Raw genomic sequence first — 17736 nt, forward strand, 5'->3', positions numbered from 1 at the left:
TTTATTGTTCATATATTTTTGTTTCGTGTACTCTACACATTCGGGATTTAGTCATGAAAGGAAGTCTCTGTCAACAACATGAGGTCGATGGAAAAACAAAATCAAACGTAACTTTTTACTTATTTTTTGTTTCAACAACAAAAGTCATGGACAGAGAAGAAACACAACCTGTGTCCACACGAGTCGTGGTAAAATATGGAAGGTTCCGAAGTCAATGGCAGATTTTCATCTTCTGTAACTTCAACCAAACCAAGCGCTGTAATGCACTATGCATCTGTGTTATGGGTAATTTTTTTTAATGGAAATTGGGATTTGACTGTTTTCTTGAGTATTTTCCACGAAGACCAGAGACTGGTCATAAATCAAAAGGCAAACATCCAGCAGCCACGAAGCACTTCGAAGAAATTTCTAATTCGGGTAGCAAGAAATCGGATTTCTTGCTTCGGAATTCAGTCGACAAGATTCATTTTTCGAAATCAAAGCACCTTTTCTATCACTGTTCCGTATTGGGTCAGTCATAGTTTTCTCTTCTCTGTTGTTTTGCTTCCCTTAGGTCATATCCACTCAAGGTACACACTTTTCGTGCGTGATTTTATCCGGTTTTGAAGATCTTTTGAAAGATTTGTGAACCCAGAAAACTGTGTGGTTTCTGTGCTTTCACGAGGATTGCTACTTTAATAGATTGAATCAAAGTAGTAGATCTTCATGGTTTTTGTCTTGTGGATGGTTTTTGTTATTGGGTTGCCGAATTGAGCTGGTTTCTCTATCTCTGCATTCTGTAAAAATTACTGGAAAATCTTGGATTTTGGGCATTTGGAAAATACGTTGTTATTTGTAGACATCATAATTACTGGTGGTATCTTTTGGGATTTGTTAAGCTTGGGGTTATGGGGGATAGTTTAGATACGGTACCGGTGATGGAAACCGAAGAAGACTTTATTGCTGCAGTACAGCAAATCTTGAAAGCAGTTGAATTAAAGAAGGATTGGACGGACGAAGCTAGGAGAATCTTGGCAAATTTAGGCTCCCAGTTGTGTAATATAAGTAGAATCCATCAAAGCGACGATGAAGAACTGAAGGAGGAAGAGGGTCTTAATGACCTTGAGCAGCAGCTCAATAATATCCAAGATAAAATCATGAATTGGGAGAAGGAGCAATCTATGATATGGGATTTTGGACCTGAAGAAGGTTATGAGTATTTGAAAGCTGTTGATGAAGTTCGAAAGTTGATTGAGATGTTGGAGGATAAGAGTTTAAATAACAGCAGCGACGACTTGGCTTTTCTGCGTAGGGCTCATGATATTCTTCAGACAGCAATGGCTAGGCTAGAAGAAGAGTTCAAGTTCTTACTGATTCGAAATATTCAGCCTTTCGAGCCAGAGTATTTGTCTTTTCGTTCTAATGAGGAGGATATCATCGATGCAGGCTCTGTTATTTCCTCCGGGGATGATTCGGTTGAGGATGTAGTCCAGAGAGAGAGCATGGGTCGTGCCTCGGAAGATCATATAATCGAACTGGTGCATTCGGATGTGATTCCGGACCTAAAAAGTATTGTTCATTTGATGTATGATTCGGACTACGGTAGGGAATGCTCACAAGCGTTTATTAATGTTCAAAAAGACGCTCTGGATGACTGCCTTTCCATCCTTGAAGTGGAAAAATTTAGCATTGAAGATGTGCTGAAAATGGATTGGAATGGATTGAACTCGAAAATCAGGAGATGGATCCGAGCCATGAAGATCTTTGTGCGGGTTTATCTTGCTAGTGTAAAGTTACTGACTGATCAGATTTTTGGAGAGCTCGAATCTGTTAGTTCAGTTTGCTTTGCCGAGTCAGCAAAAACATCCATTCTGCAGCTTCTGAATTTTGGTGAAGCCATAGCCATCGGACCCCATCAACCTGAAAAGTTGATGCGGGTTCTTGACATGTACGAGGTTCTTGCGGATCTCATTCCAGATATTGCATCTTTGTACTCTGATGAAGCTGGATCATGTGTTAGAACCGAATGCGAAGATGTGCTGCAGAGATTGGGGGATTGTGCGAAGGCAACCTTTATCGAGTTTGATAAAGCTGTTGCCTCAAATCCTTCAACTAACGCCTTTTCTGGCGGTGCAGTTCACCCCCTTGCTAGATACGTGTTGAATTACGTCAAGAATCTTACAGATTACAGCAAGACACTCGATGTCATATTGCAGGACGGAGAAAAAGAAGATCCTGCCTCAGTTTCACCTGACTCGAGCCCAGCCAGTGAGGAGGAGAAGAATGTCAATGGGAGCTCCCACCCTTCTCCAATGGTCTTACATTTCAGATCCCTCATCTCGAATCTTGAATCCAACCTCGACGAAAAATCCAAGTTATACAAAGACGAGGCATTGCAGCACTTTTTCTTGACGAATAACATACACTATATCACCAAGAATGTTAAGGAATCCGAACTCAGAACAGTCCTAGGCGACGAGTGGATTCGAAGGCATAACTGGAGATTCCAACAACACGCAATGAATTACGAGAGAGCTACTTGGAGCTCGATCCTCACCTTGTTAAGAGACGACGGGATCCAACATCCCGGTTCTCATTCTATTTCGAGGACCCTTCTTAAGGAGAAGCTGCAGAACTTTTATCTCGCCTTTGAGGAGGTTTACAAGAGCCAAACAGAGTGGTCTGTCCGGGATCTCCAGCTTAGAGAAGAGCTGCGTATCTCGTCCCTCAGAGTAATCCAGGCTTATCGGACTTTCGTAGGAAGACATATCAATCATATCAGCGAAAAGCACATCAAATACACCGCTGATGATTTGGAGAATCACCTCTCGCATCTTTTTGAGGGATCCCAAAAATCTTTACATGGTGGCCACAAGAAGTCTTAGAGATGGTGTTGGAATAGATTATTCATGAAATTGCTATTTAAAGATTCTTGCGGCTCCATGCATGTCTTTCTTAACCATTATATTGTAATTGATATACGATTTTCATTTCTCACCACTGGTTTTAGTTTTACCGGCTAGCAATACAATTTTTTCCCATCTGGAGAAAAAGGAAAGAGCTTTCTTGATATTTGTTTGGGAAGCAAGAGTCAGAATTATTTAATAATTATGATGGTAAGATACATATTTATTGCAATTGAGAAAATATTATAAAATTTGATAGATTGCATGAAAAAAGTTGTGATTAATAAGTTATACGATGCAGAAAAGAATTAATTCGGAGGATAAAATTCATTAATGATTAAAAAACTTAATATTTTAAATTAATAAGAAGAGAAAATAAGTTTTTTTTATAGCTGCGGACAAGTTTTATTATAACTAGCCACCGAGGCACACGTGTTGTGTGTGTCATGGATATATGAGTATAATATATTAAACAATAATGAGCTTTACAACACCATGTCAACGAAATATTTTGTATCATGAATATATTCAAGAAAATAAATTATACATGTTAGATCAATGTTGTATTCTTCAAACGTAACTTTTTACTTATTTTTTGCTTCAACAACAAAAGTCATGGACAGAGAAGAAACACAATGTGTGTCCGCACATGAGTCGTGGTAAAATATGGAACGTACAATTATAACATTTCGATTATAAGCACAATATATTTTTATTTCAGATTTAAATAATTATAATATTTTTAAAAAAAATATTAGCGACGGATTTTTGTTCAAACCGTCGCAATATTAGCGACATTTTATTAAAACCGTCGCTCATGGCGACGGGTGTTGACACACCGTCGCTAAAATAGCGACAGTTTAGAATAACCGTCGCTCTTAGCGGCGATGTCTTAACTGTCGCTATTAGCGACGGTTGTAAAAAAGTCGCCGATCTAGATCGGCGACAGTTTTAGAATACCCGTCGCCAATGGCGACGGGTATTCTCAAAAACCGTCGCTAATGGCGACGGGTTTTGATAAACTGTCGCTATAATTTCTATTATACCACGGCTCGCGAACATTCTCTTCACCTATTTTCGCAGTTCTTCTCTGGTAGTGTCGAAACTCTATAATTTTTTTCGCATGCAGTTTCGGTTTTTTTATTTGTACTAACATCTTTTCGTGTTAATTTTGTAGATTTGCTCGTTGGTGTGATCTTCCGGCGTTACGTAGTTCTGCATATCTTCACGCAAGTCAGATTTTTAAAGCATTTTCTTTAATGAAAGTTTAATATTTATGTGTTACTTTTGCGTAGTACTTTAATTACGAATTTTAGCGTAATATGTTGTTTACGAATTTTAGCGTAGTAGATTATTTATTTTGTTAATCATGCATGATTTTTTTTTAACTAGAACATTAATTTAATGTTAATTTGTAGATAATTATTTAACTTTTCATTGTATAGTTTTTGATAATAGAATTTATTTACATTAAAATTTAAACACTTGTAGGCTTCAAAAGATAACACATAAGATAAAAGTTGGATGTATCGTAGGTTGAATAATGAGTTCTTAAGTGGTGAATTTTGTGTTGGTGTTGAGACATCTGTAATAACAAAATTACATACTATGAATGGACATCACGACGATTCCCCGCCTCCTCCACCGCCTGATAACAGGATTGAGTTTACCATCAAGGGTAGGGGATGTAAGTAAAATTTTTTAAAAATTTAAAGTAATTGTTTGAAAAAATTTCGTTCTAATCTTTGAATCTTTTTAGGAAAAAGATTAAATGTTTCACATGTTTTCCTGGTTATAGATTTGACTCAAATAATAGCAGTGTTCAGAGTGTCGTGTACATTGCAAGGTATCTTCTTTTTTATTCTAGAACCAAATACATCGAAGTTCAATTTCACGCAAGAAACAGTAGAGAAAGGCAAATTTAATTACTGTTAATGTGAGTTCCCAGTTAGGAAGATTGAATGGGAGGCGAAATGTAAGTAGAGCTTCACTTTTGTTTTTCCATGCGTCAGCCCATATTATTCGTCTTCCGCTTCGTTTTGACCATTGTTTGTTTGATCGAACTGACGATTCGATTAACTCTACTCAAATAATTATATATTATTATTATTTTTAACATATAATGTTTAAATTTATGTTTTTATGTAAATACAAAATTTAAATATTAAAATTACGTTAAAAAAATTTCGAGTATTTTGAACTTGAACTTAAATGAATCGATATTTTCAGGAGCAGAAGCCCAAAGGTGACAAACGAACGTATTAATTCATTCTAGATTGTACAGTGCCCAACATTTTACAAGTTAATCTGCATTTCCTCTCAAACAATGGCGAGTTTCAGAAGAGCTTTTCTCTCTACAATCCCTCGTATTCTCAGCTCCAATCCAGCTTCCAATCTTACATCCCACGCGATTTACAGGTTAATTTTCATCCATGTTTCCTCCGAAGTTTTCTTTACTTCCAGCAATATTTGTTCTCACAATATCTTCGCCGTTTCTGTAGACCTGTATTGGGTCCCTTTTCGCGTTTCTACTCTTCATATGGCACCGAAAAGTCTATCGATATTGATCTCTCCAGTGAAGAAAGCAAAAGGCGCTTGTTCAACAGGTTTGGGATCAGTAAATCCGAGGCGTCGATTTTTTCCTTTTCTTGAAAATTTGTCCTTTTTTCCCTCTTTGCTTGTAATTATGATGTTGGGTAATTCATTTTCTGTGGAAAAAACTGTAGCTTGTTGTATAGGAGCAAGCAAAGGGGGTTTCTGGAGCTTGATTTGATTTTGGGAAAATGGGTGGAGGATCACATCTACTCCATGGATGAGAGTGGAATCAAGCACCTCGTTCATGTTCTTGACCTGGTAAATATGATTTTTGTAGATATTTGTTGAGAACTGTTAATATGTTTTGGTTAATATGTTTTGGTTATGAGCTTTAATCAAGTGTGAATTGTAGCATGCTTACTGAAGAAACATGACTCTTATCAATTGATTGTGCAGATAGATGCTAACAATGTTTGATTTGTCGATAATCAAAATAAGAAATAAACAAATTTTGATCCTTGAGTGAGAAATAAGATATTAAAAATTAGTATTTGGGTATATTTTGGTTATTGTAAGATTTTTAAAGACGATTTAGTGCTTTGTCTTTTCATTGCTTTGTTAGTTTACATGTAATAATTAAAGGTTAGAGGTATAGCTATTTTCGATTATATTTATAAATTGGGATTCTTGCTGTCACAACGGCCAAGATCGGCGACGGGTTATATAAAAGCGTCGCCAAATGTAGATCGGCGACGGAATTTGAATAAAAACCGTCGCTAAATTTTGTTATATCCCCAAGAAAAAAAACTCAAAGACAACGGTTTCAAAATTGTTGCTTGAGTTCATATTTTTTATTTTTTCATGCGTCGATAGTGCTTGCATGATTTAATTATTTTTACCTAATTTTATATATTATATAATATGATAATTGAACTCTTGATTTTGTGAGTCAAGTCAAATATCAATTTTTAATGTTAATCGAGTGATATCAATAATTTTGTAGAGATATATAAAAATTATTTATATAATTATCTCGAATTCATTTATATAATTATCATATTATATAAAAATAAATAAAAATATTTATTTTAATTTCTACCTACTAGCATAGAATTATAGAAATCATTTATAAATTGAGGATAATTAAGTCATTTGTAGTGTATGTTATCATTAGATAAAAATTATCACACCTAATAGAAGGGACATCTTGTCATTCTAAAAAATTATTGAGTAGGTCTCATGTGAGACCGTCTCACGGATCACAATTTGTGAGACGGGTCAAACCTACCCATATTCACAATAAAAAGTAATACTCTTATGGATTATCCAAATAAAGATCCGTCTCACAAAATACGACCCGTGAGACCGTCTCACAAAAGTTTTTGCCAAAATTATTTATCAAGGGTCCATGATATTATCATGAGTTTTTTAAAAATGTACCAAACATGGGATGAAGATTATTATTTACCAATCACTCTCTTATCTCATGTATCAAACTATGCCTTATAACATTTCGATTATAAGCACAATATATTTTTATTTCAGATTTAAATAATTATAACATTTAAAAAAAAAATATTAGCGACGGATTTTGTTAAAACCGTCGCAATATTAGCGACATTGGACTAAAACCGTCTCTACTGGCGACGGGTCTTCAAACACCGTCGCTAAAATAGCGACAGTTTAAAATACCTGTCGCTATTAGCGACGATTTCTTAACCGTCGCTTTGGGCGACGGTTGTTCAAAAACGTCGCCGATTAAGATCGGCGACTTTTATTCCAAACCGTCGCTAGTAGCGACGGTTTTATAAAAAATGCGGATCTAGATCGGCGACAGTTTGAGCATACCTGTCGCTAATGGCGACGGGTATCCTCAAAAACCGTCGCTAATGGCGACGGGTTTCGGTAAACTGTCGCTATAATTTCTATTTATACCACGGCTCGCGAACATTCTCTTCACCTATTTTCGCAGTTCTTCTCTGGTGGTGTCGAAACTCTATAATTTTTTTCGCATGCAGTTTCTGTTTTTTTATTTGTACTGACATCTTTTCGTGTTAATTTTGTAGATTTGCTCGTTGGTGTGATCTTCCAGCGTTACGTGATTCTGCATATCTTCACGCATGTGAGATTTTTAAAGCATTTTCTTTTATGAAATTTAATATTTATGTGTTACTTTTGCGTAGTACTTTAATTACGAATTTTAGCGTAACATGTTGTTTACGAATTTTAACGTAGTATATTATTTATTTTGTTAATCATGTATGATTTTTTTTAATTAGAACATTAATTTAATGTTAATTTGTAGATAATTATTTAACTTTTCATTTTATAGTTTTTGATAATAGAATTTGTTTACATTAAAATTTAAACATTTATAGGCTTCAAAAGGTAACATATAAGATAAAAGTTGGATGTATCGTAGGTTGAATAATGAGTTCTTAAGTGGTGAATTTTGTGTTGGTGTTGAGACATCTGTAATAACAAAATTACAAACTGTGAATGGACATCACGATGATTCTCCGCCTCCTCCACCGCCTGATAACAGGATTGAGTTTACCATCAAGGGTAGGGGATGTAAGTAAATTTTTTTAAAAATTTAAAGTAATTGTTTGAAAAAATTTCGTTCTAATCTTTGAATCTTTTTAGGAAAAAGATTAAATGTTTCACATGTTTTCCTGGTTATAGTTTTGACTCAAATAATAGCAGTGTTCAGAGTGTCGTGTACATTGCAAGGTATCTTCTTTTTTATTCTAGAACCAAATACATCGAAGTTCAATTTCACGCAAGAAACAGTAGAGAAAGGCAAATTTAATTACTGTTAATGTGAGTTCCCAGTTAGGAAGATTGAATGGGAGGCGAAATGTAAGTAGAGCTTCACTTTTGTTTTTCCATGCGTCAGCCCATATTATTCGTCTTCCGCTTCGTTTTGACCATTGTTTGTTTGATCGAACTCGACGATTCGGTTAACTCTACTCAAATAATTATATATTATTATTAACATATAATATTTAAATTTATGTAAATTTATTTTTTTATGTAAATACAAAATTTAAATATTAAAATTACGTTAAAAAAATTTCTGAGTATTTTGAACTTGAACTTAAATGAATCGATATTTTCAAGAGCAGAAGCACAAAGGTGACAAACGAACGTATTAATTCATTCTAGATTGTACAGTGCCCAACATTTTACAGGTTAATCTGCATTTCCTCTCAAACAATGGCGAGTTTCAGAAGAGCTTTTCTCTCTACAATCCCTCGTATTCTCAGCTCCAATCCAGCTTCCAATCTTACATCCCACGCGATTTACAGGTTAATTTTCATCTCTGTTTCCTCCGAAGTTTTCTCCACTTCCAGCAATATTTGTTCTCACAATATCTTCGCCGTTTCTGTAGACCTGTATTGGGTCCCTTTTCGCGTTTCTACTCTTCATATGGCATCGAAAAGTCTATCGATATTGATCTCTCCAGTGAAGAAAGCAAAAGACGCTTGTTCAACAGGTTCGAGATCAGTAAATCTGAGGCGTCGATTTTTTCCTTTTCTTGAAAATTTGTCTTTTTTTTCCCTCTTTGCTTGTAATTATGATGTGGGTAATTCATTTTCTGTGGAAAAAACTGTAGCTTGTTGTATAGGAGCAAGCAAAGGGGGTTTCTGGAGCTTGATTTGATTTTGGGAAAATGGGTGGATGATCAAATCTACTCCATGGATGAGAGTGGAATCAAGCACCTCGTTCATGTTCTTGACCTGGTAAATATGATTTTTGTAGATATTTGTTGAGAACTGTTAATATGTTTTGGTTATGGGCTTTAATCAAGTGTGAATTGTAGCATGCTTACTGAAAAAACATGACTCCTATCAATTGATTGTGCAGATAGATGCTAACAATGTTTGATTTGTTTCTGGGATTCTTGCTGTCACAATGGGCCAGTTAATCCATTTAAACTGCAGATCCAAGTAAATTAGACAATCAGGCAGGAACACCCGTAATCATCACTACAATAACAAAACACAAACATAAGAATGTGAACCAAAGAAGAGCATGAGAATTCAGCTCAACCATTATTCTTGCAAATAAATTCCCACGGCCCAGAAAAATTACCGATTATACTATCTCCCGTCTGACGGCCAAGATCCCAATTTATAAATATAATCGAAAATAGCTATACCTCTAATCTTTAATTATTACATGTAAACTAACAAAGCAATGAAAAGACAAAGCACCAAATCGTCTTTAAAAATCTTACAATAACCAAAATATACCCCGTGCTGCTGAGCAAATTTTGTATTGCTTTTATATCTTTGATAGCAATTCGAATGTGTATTTTGATCAAATTGTCTTTATGTTTAGTATTGTTGAGTTAGTTTTCTATTTACACTGGCTAAGAAACCGTGCTTAAACTACCGATCCTGTCTGTAACCGCAGGAAAATCCAGATCTTTGGAAATGGTTGACGGACCAGGAGAAACCCCCAGAGACTGTAAACGTGAATCCTGTAAGTTGTTGGACACAGTTTACTTTTTCTTCGTTATATTTTTGCTGTTATCCCGTTGTAAGCGATTCTTGTTTAGGTTTTCGTGGCTTTGAGAGAAAAGGTGATTAACAATCTAAACAATCATGCTGCTCCTGAAACTAGAGCGGAACCTGGGCAACCCTGGACTAGAGGTTGGGATGATTTCAAGAAAGGTCAAGACGCCCCCATTACTGGAAATCAATAACTGTGCTTAAGCTGAAGGCCCTCTTCTTTGTAGCACTTAAAAGATTATTGATTCTAAGAACTGCGTGTATAACTGTTTATTAAGTTAGTACTGGAATAAAGCACACATGACGACGAGACTGTGGCTTTGGGGTGGCTATTCATGGTACTCAGAACTTGAAAAGTGTGTTAGTGTTACATAAGATATAAAATCTCTTCTGCGTGGAATAGATATTTTAGGTCCATCTTCTACAAATCTTTGCGCAAATTGATTTGTCTATCTTCTTCAAAATTTTCCACAGTTTATTGTGTCTGGCTCTATTCACACCGCGTGCCCTCATCCTCGTGTACAGTGTCTTGATCCCATACCAATTTCCATGAGCTTGGTCCATAAAATACCATTTGATTATTCCTAACAGCCGAGGAAAACATGTTTACAAATTGGATTGTTAGTTTAACTTTCACGAGATTAACAACGTTTCATTTAAAGGTTTTAACTCATTTTCTTGATAATAATTTCTCCAAATGAATTAATTGTCAGCCTTTCATGTCTCTTGTGTTGTGTATATGCAAATTCTCCTCAAGAAATGATAGTGGACACTTTTGTATCAACTCACAATTTCATCGGTGCTCCACTCATGTAAAATGAAAAAACATCTTTCTTGGTGTTTCTTCTTTTACAATACTCAAACCCAACTTCAACACAAATGAAAAAACAGCTTACTTGATTTTCATTAATTGCAATTGGTGCAATTATGAGGAGATAGATTGTTGGGTACAATAATTGTCCACGATGAGTAGGCGCTCGATCTTACATTATTCGATTGTAAAGCTAGAAGAAACATGTTGCATCAACTTTTAGTTTTGAATTGATCCCTTACATGTTACTCGATCTTTAAATTTAGAAGCATTCTACAGTTTTCAAATATTATTATAGATTGAATTATAATTGATCCATTTCAAATTGGATAAATATAGAATAAAACTCATGTAAATATTATTAACAAAAATATTTAAATGAAATATTGGATTTGTCGATAATCAAAATAAGAAATAAACAAATTTTGATCCTTGAGTGACAAATAAGATATTAAAAGAAAATTATAATTGCCACAATGAAATAGTGCACATACATGCATTTATCACTGTATTTTGCAACTAAAATGTCAAAAAATGTTTCTACATATTATTTTTATATCATGTTTAAAAGAAGTATGAATCCTAATTTTTATTATTTTGAGTTGGTCTTTGTTATGAAAAAGCATTGAGAATAAATTGAATTTGAAAATTCTCTTATCTATGTATATCACATATTAATATATCAACTGTGGGGTCCTTATCTCCTAATCGTTATTATAACACAATCTGATTAGGGTTAACTAATTTAAGCGGAAAACGAGTTTAAAATTTCCTTTACTATGAGCCCAGAATATCTCTTCTGATATTTGAATACTAAAAATAGTATCTAAATTCAAATCATAAAACACGCACACACATAATCAAAGCCAATCACATACAAACAACTCATATCCTCGGGACATACCCCGGTATATAGATACATATACATATATACTGGGAACAAGACAAAAACATAAAACCTCAGCCCAAGCTGTGGCTCCCTCCAGAAGTTCCCCCTCCGGTCTCCTGATATCCTGGAGTACCTGCCATTGTCCACACACAAAGACAACAACAGCCCCCATTGGGGGTGAGCAAAACTCCGTATGGAACAACCAATCATATATACCACATATATCTAAACAATGATATATGGTATGCAATGCATGTATGTCGTGGAGGTATCAGGTCAAATGCCCATCCACTGAGCACATGTCAGAATCAATCGAATCGCTATCAAATCAAATCAATGCTCGAGCTGGCACACCGACCGATATGGGAATACACGTATGATAGCGTCGACGAAGCGCCATCAATCCCACATCTCGTATCCAATCATATGGGGCCACAATTGTCTATGCTTTACGGGTCATATAATACCGGCATAGCGATTGTGTTCACAAACCCCGGAATTCAATCCAATCATATCAGGGTATCCAAGGATCATAGCTCAACGTGCATGTCATGTATCGATGTATGCATAAAATGATGTGTTAACAAAACATTTATTTTATACATCGATAACTCAATCTCAATGTCATGTATGCCACATCAATAACAAATAAGGCATATAGACACATAATCTCATTCCAATCAATCCAATCAAACCGACATATATAATACAGATACCTGTCGTATGTTACCCGGTCGCAACATACCTCAATTCTCCGTTCCAAATTGATGTAGCCTGAAGATACTGATATAACACTCGATCTACATCAATAACATACTCATTTCAATTAATAACACACTCTGAAATCATTAATATGAGTTTCAAATATCATTTGAAACTTCGAAAATTCATATCAAATCTAAATCATATCATAATTCAATTCCGACTTCTAATATACGTTTATTGTCGGTTATTCTACTACATATCAGAAATTCAACTTCAAATACAGACTATTCCAGTACTTTGATATTTAAAGCTGCTGAAACTAGAAGAAAATTACCTCAGTCTGAAGCCCTTAACGCGACGATCACAAATATATAATTTGTTTTGCGTTTAGACGGCGTTTCAAAGTCGAACCGGACGATAGAAAAATCAAATCTCTCGTGTCTCTCGAAACTGAAGTGAAAGAATAAGGAAAAAGAAGGAGAAGCTTCGTTCTTATCACTCCACCGTTCTCGCGCTCGGGCGGTAGAATTCTCGCGCCCAAGCGCGAGACATTCTGCCCCGAGTTTCAAATACACCGCGCTCGGGCGGTCACATATTACCGCTCGGGCGCGGCATGTTCTGTCTCCGAGAATAGTTTGTGCCGCGCTCGGGCGGTCAAATATCACCGCTCGGACGCGGGGTGTTCTGCCCGACTCCTCAATTTTCATACCTTGGCGCTCGGGCGGTCATTTCCTACCGCCCGGGCGCCACATATTCTGTACAAATATACAATTTTTGTATTATATTGGCGTCCGGCCTCTCAACTCGAGCTCTTACAACGTCAATTCATATGCAATATTCATTTCTCAATTCATTTTCATAATATACATAAAATGTATAATCACATATCAAATTCATAAATTATCGATAATCATATAAGATTTACGATAATACGATACACGGTCCTTACATCAACATAAGTCCAAGTAATAAAAAAACTACAAAATGAACTTATTCAGTTTCAATGTACACAAATTATATAGTAAAGGTATATGGCAGCTAAGACAATGAAGTAGAATATATGTTCACATATAAGAAAATATATAAAGAAGAAAAACAATAAATAAAAATATTTTTCTAGATATAAATATTTTTTTTATAAATTTTTACAGTGAGTTGAAGAAGATAAAAGAGAAAAAATATTAACTATTTTGGTTTACACAAAAAATAAAAATGAAATAAGTGTTTGTCATACTATGAATTCATTTCCAAATTAAATGTATACTATAAAGTTGTATTTACCATTTAAACTTTATAAATGCAACGGTTTTTACTCAAGATAAGGGCACACAAATGATCTCGTGAAGATATTTAAACAATTAGATTAGAAAAATTAAATATATTATTTTTCTAGAGGTAATACCAATATGACATTAGTAATTTAATTGTGCTAATTATACTTATGAGTTAATATGAAATATTAAAATAAGTTTAATAAGAGTCAGTAAAAAGATGATTTATTGTCAAAAATATTATTATTATAAATTACAAATAAATGACAACATTTAATCAATATTTTTTTAAATCAGTCCATCAGTACTTTTATGTGATGATAGATTGTTATAATAATGTGTAGTTTATATGTTATCAAGTATAAGTGTCAAATAAATTAAAAGTGACTAGGAAAGTAAAAGCATCGGGTAAAAATTGTTGTCAATTTACATGAAAGAGAATAATAATCAAATAAAATTGTAAAAAAAATTTGCAGATCATTGATTGTCAAAAAAGATTGTAATAATTGAATATTGTAATAAAATATATGCATTATTGAGAGAATATGACAAATAACAAAAGAAAACAATATGATAAAAAATATATGAGAAAAATTTTTCTAGTCCAAATCTCTTTTTTAAAATTAAAAAAAATATGTTTTTTTCCTAATTATTTACATATGCTAATTAACACGAATTGTCAAAATTTACAATATTATTATCATTATCTTTTGTTGAGTTAACTAATTTTATTTCAAATTCTAATTACTTCAACATATGTTTTCCACGTGCAACGCACGTGTATTATTTCTAGTTATTAAATACAAATATATAGTCATATCATAAATAATAAATAAAGAAAAACACCAATTCGGTTAGGAATGGGGATTACGATGAGGAGCACTTTTTCTCAAATCATTAATGCAGAAATCATCATGTGTTGGTAAAAAATGGATAAAACAAGACTAGTTAAATACTTCTTGCACTTTAGTAATCAATCTGATTTTGTCAAAATTTTTGAAAAATTATTTTTTTTTGTCTCGTTTTTTTGTTTTAACATGAGCTAACTTTTTACTTATTTTTTGCTTCAACAACAAAAGTCATGGACAGAGAAGAAACACAATGTGTGTCCGCACATGAGTCTTGGTAAAATATGGAAGGTTTCGAAATCAATGGCAGATTTTCATCTTCTGTAACCTTAACCAAACCAAGCGCTGTAATGCACTATGCATCTGTGTCATGGGTGATTTTTTTAATGGAAATTGGAATTTGACTGTTTTCTTGAGTATTTTCCACGAAGATCGAGGACTGGTCATACAATTAGGCATAGTTTGGTACACATGATAGGATAAACATGTGATATATAATATAATGATAAGTTAATGATAAATAAGACGTATGATATTATATCTAATGTTTGGTATGATTTTAATAAGAGTGATTAAATTTATATATTAGATTGTAATGACAAAATTAACCTTATCATAATAAATTTTATAATTTCAAAATTGTTGCTTGAGTTCATATTTTTTATTTTTTCATGCGTCGATAGTGTTTGCATGATTTATTTATTTTTACCTAATTTTATATATTATATAATATGATAATTGAACTCTTGATTTTGTGAGTCAAGTCAAATATCAATTTTTAATGTTGATCGAGTGATATCAATAATTTTGTAGAGATTTATAAAAATTATTTATATAATTATCTCGAATTCATTTATATAATTATCATATTATATAAAAATAAATAAAAATATTTATTTTAATTTCTACCTACTAGCATAGAATTATAGAAATCATTTATAAATTGAGGGTAATTAAGTCATTTGTAGTGTATGTTATCATTAGATAAAAATTATAACACCTAATAGAAGGGACATCTTGTCATTCTAAAAAATTATTTATCAAGGCCCATGATATTATCATGAGTTTTTTAAAAATGTACCAAACATGAGATGAAGATGATTATTTATCAATCACTTTCTTATCCCATGTACCAAACTATGCCTTATAATATTTCGATTATAAGCATAATATATTTTTATTTCAGATTAAAATATTTATAACATTTTAAAAAAAAAATATTAGCGACGGATTTTGTCAAAACCGTCGCAATATTAGCGACGTTTTGCTAAAACCGTCGTGAATGGCGACGGGTATTAACACACGGTCGCTAAAATAGCGACAGCTTAAAATATTCGTCGCTATTGAAAAAATTTCGTTCTAATCTTTGAATCTTTTTAGGAAAAAGATTAAATGTTTCACATGTTTTCCTGGTTATAGATTTGACTTAAATAATAGCAGTGTTCAGAGTGTTGTGTACATTGCAAGATATCTTCTTTTTTATTCTAGAAGCAAATACATCGAAGTTCAATTTCACGCAAGAAACAGTAGAGAAAGGCAAATTTAATTACTGTTAATGTGAGTTCCCAGTTAGGGAGATTGAATGGGAGGCGAAATGTAAGTAGAGCTTCACTTTTGTTTTTCCATGCGTCAGCCCATATTATTCGTCTTCCGCTTCGTTTTAACCATTGTTTGTTTGATCGAACTCGACGATTCGATTAACTCTACTCAAATAATTATATATTATTAGTATTTTTAACATATAATATTTAAATTTATGTAAATTTATTTTTTTATGTAAATACAAAATTTAAATATTAAAATTACGTTAAAAAAATTTCGAGTATTTTGAACTTGAACTTAAATGAATCGATATTTTCAGGAGCAGAAGGCCAGAGGTGACAAACGAACGTATTAATTCATTCTAGATTGTACAGTGCCCAACATTTTACAGGTTAATCTGCATTTCCTCTCAAACAATGGCGAGTTTCAGAAGAGCTTTTCTCTCTACAATCCCTCGTATTCTCAGCTCCAATCCAGCTTCCAATCTTACATCCCACGCGATTTACAGGTTAATTTTCATCTCTGTTTCCTCCGAAGTTTTCTCCACTTCCAGCAATATTTGTTCTCACAATATCTTCGCCGTTTCTGTAGACCTGTATTGGGTCCCTTTTCGCGTTTCTACTCTTCATATGGCACCGAAAAGTCTATCGATATTGATGTGAGGCCCGAGGCCGAAGAGGGCGGGGGGTGATCGCCGGTGCCATCAGTTGCACGGACAATGAGCGGCTCCTGGCAGGTTTCTAGGTGGAGGGAACATGAATGAGCCGACCCACACGTGAATGAGAAGGATTCCGAGACTGTACAATGTAATGGACTGAACAGTTGAAGATGGCTTAAAAGATTTGATTGGTACTACTCATATCACGAAGATGCATCTTCTTTTCGGTAGCTCATCACATAAGAACTCTAAAGTTAAGCGTGCTTGACTTGAAGTAATTTTGGGATGAGTGACCTCTTGGGAAGTTTCCCAGGGTGCGTGTGAGTGAGGACATAAGCACGATGGAAAGACCCGTCTTGATACAGTGAGGACAGTCGTCGAATCTGGGACGTTACCAGTGGTATCAGAGCCGACCTCTCTTAGTATGGTGTGGTTCGGGGACGAACTAAGCGGAAGCTGGTGGGCATGTGAGGCCCGGGGCCGAAGAGGGCGGGGGGTGATCGCCGGTGCCATCAGTTGCACGGACAATGAGCGGCTCCTGGCAGGTTTCTAGGTGGAGGGGACATGAATGAGCCGACCCACACGGGAATGAGAAGGATTCCGAGACTGTACAATGGAATGGACTGAACAGTTGAAGATGACTTAAAAAAATTTGATTGGTACTACTCATATCACGAAGATGAATCTTCTTTTCGGTAGCTCATCACATAAGAACTCTAAAGTTAAGCGTGCTTGACTTGGGGTAATTTTGGGATGAGTGACCTCCTGAGAAGTTTCTCAGGGTGCGTGTGAGTGAGGACATAAGTACGATGGAAATACCCGTCTTGATACAGTGAGGACAGTCGTCGAATCTGGGACGTTACAATTGATCTCTCCAGTGAAGAAAGCAAAAGGCGCTTGTTCAACAGGTTCGGGATCAGTAAATCCGAGGCGTCGATTTTTTCTTTTTCTTGAAAATTTGTCTTTTTTTCCCTCTTTGCTTGTAATTATGATGTGGGTAATTCATTTTCTGTGGAAAAAACTGTAGCTTGTTGTATAGGAGCAAGCAAAGGGGGTTTCTGGAGCTTGATTT

At 34.5% G+C, this 17736-nt stretch overlaps 2 protein-coding genes across 4 annotated transcripts; both read left to right on the top strand.

The window, feature by feature from the left end:
• The first annotated feature begins 193 nt into the window (after positions 1–193).
• LOC140806233 (exocyst complex component EXO70E2-like) lies at positions 194–3049 on the top strand. The gene has a single exon (XM_073162763.1). The coding sequence runs from the start codon at positions 888–890 to the stop codon at positions 2862–2864; it is 1977 nt and encodes a 658-aa protein (XP_073018864.1). The 5' UTR covers positions 194–887; the 3' UTR covers positions 2865–3049.
• A 1013-nt stretch (positions 3050–4062) lies between these two features.
• Positions 4063–10346, top strand: LOC140806235 (succinate dehydrogenase assembly factor 2, mitochondrial-like). 3 transcript variants are annotated; one of them, XM_073162765.1, is made up of 7 exons: positions 7382–7402; positions 7487–7542; positions 8598–8731; positions 8815–8919; positions 9040–9166; positions 9843–9911; positions 9988–10346. In XM_073162765.1, the coding sequence occupies exons 3-7, from the start codon at positions 8640–8642 to the stop codon at positions 10132–10134; spliced, it is 540 nt and encodes a 179-aa protein (XP_073018866.1). In that variant the 5' UTR covers positions 7382–7402; positions 7487–7542; positions 8598–8639; the 3' UTR covers positions 10135–10346. The 3 variants fall into 3 exon arrangements, with proteins under 3 accessions (XP_073018868.1, XP_073018867.1, XP_073018866.1); XM_073162767.1 differs by lacking the exons at positions 7382–7402; positions 7487–7542; positions 8598–8731; positions 8815–8919; positions 9040–9166 and adding exons at positions 4063–4118; positions 5115–5303; positions 5387–5491; positions 5612–5738; XM_073162766.1 differs by lacking the exons at positions 7382–7402; positions 7487–7542; positions 8598–8731; positions 8815–8919; positions 9040–9166 and adding exons at positions 5031–5303; positions 5387–5491; positions 5612–5738.
• The last annotated feature ends 7390 nt before the right edge of the window (positions 10347–17736 follow it).

Source organism: Primulina eburnea, chromosome 11 (genome assembly GCF_022965805.1).
Source record: "Primulina eburnea isolate SZY01 chromosome 11, ASM2296580v1, whole genome shotgun sequence".
NCBI classification, from domain to species: Eukaryota; Viridiplantae; Streptophyta; class Magnoliopsida; order Lamiales; family Gesneriaceae; genus Primulina; species Primulina eburnea.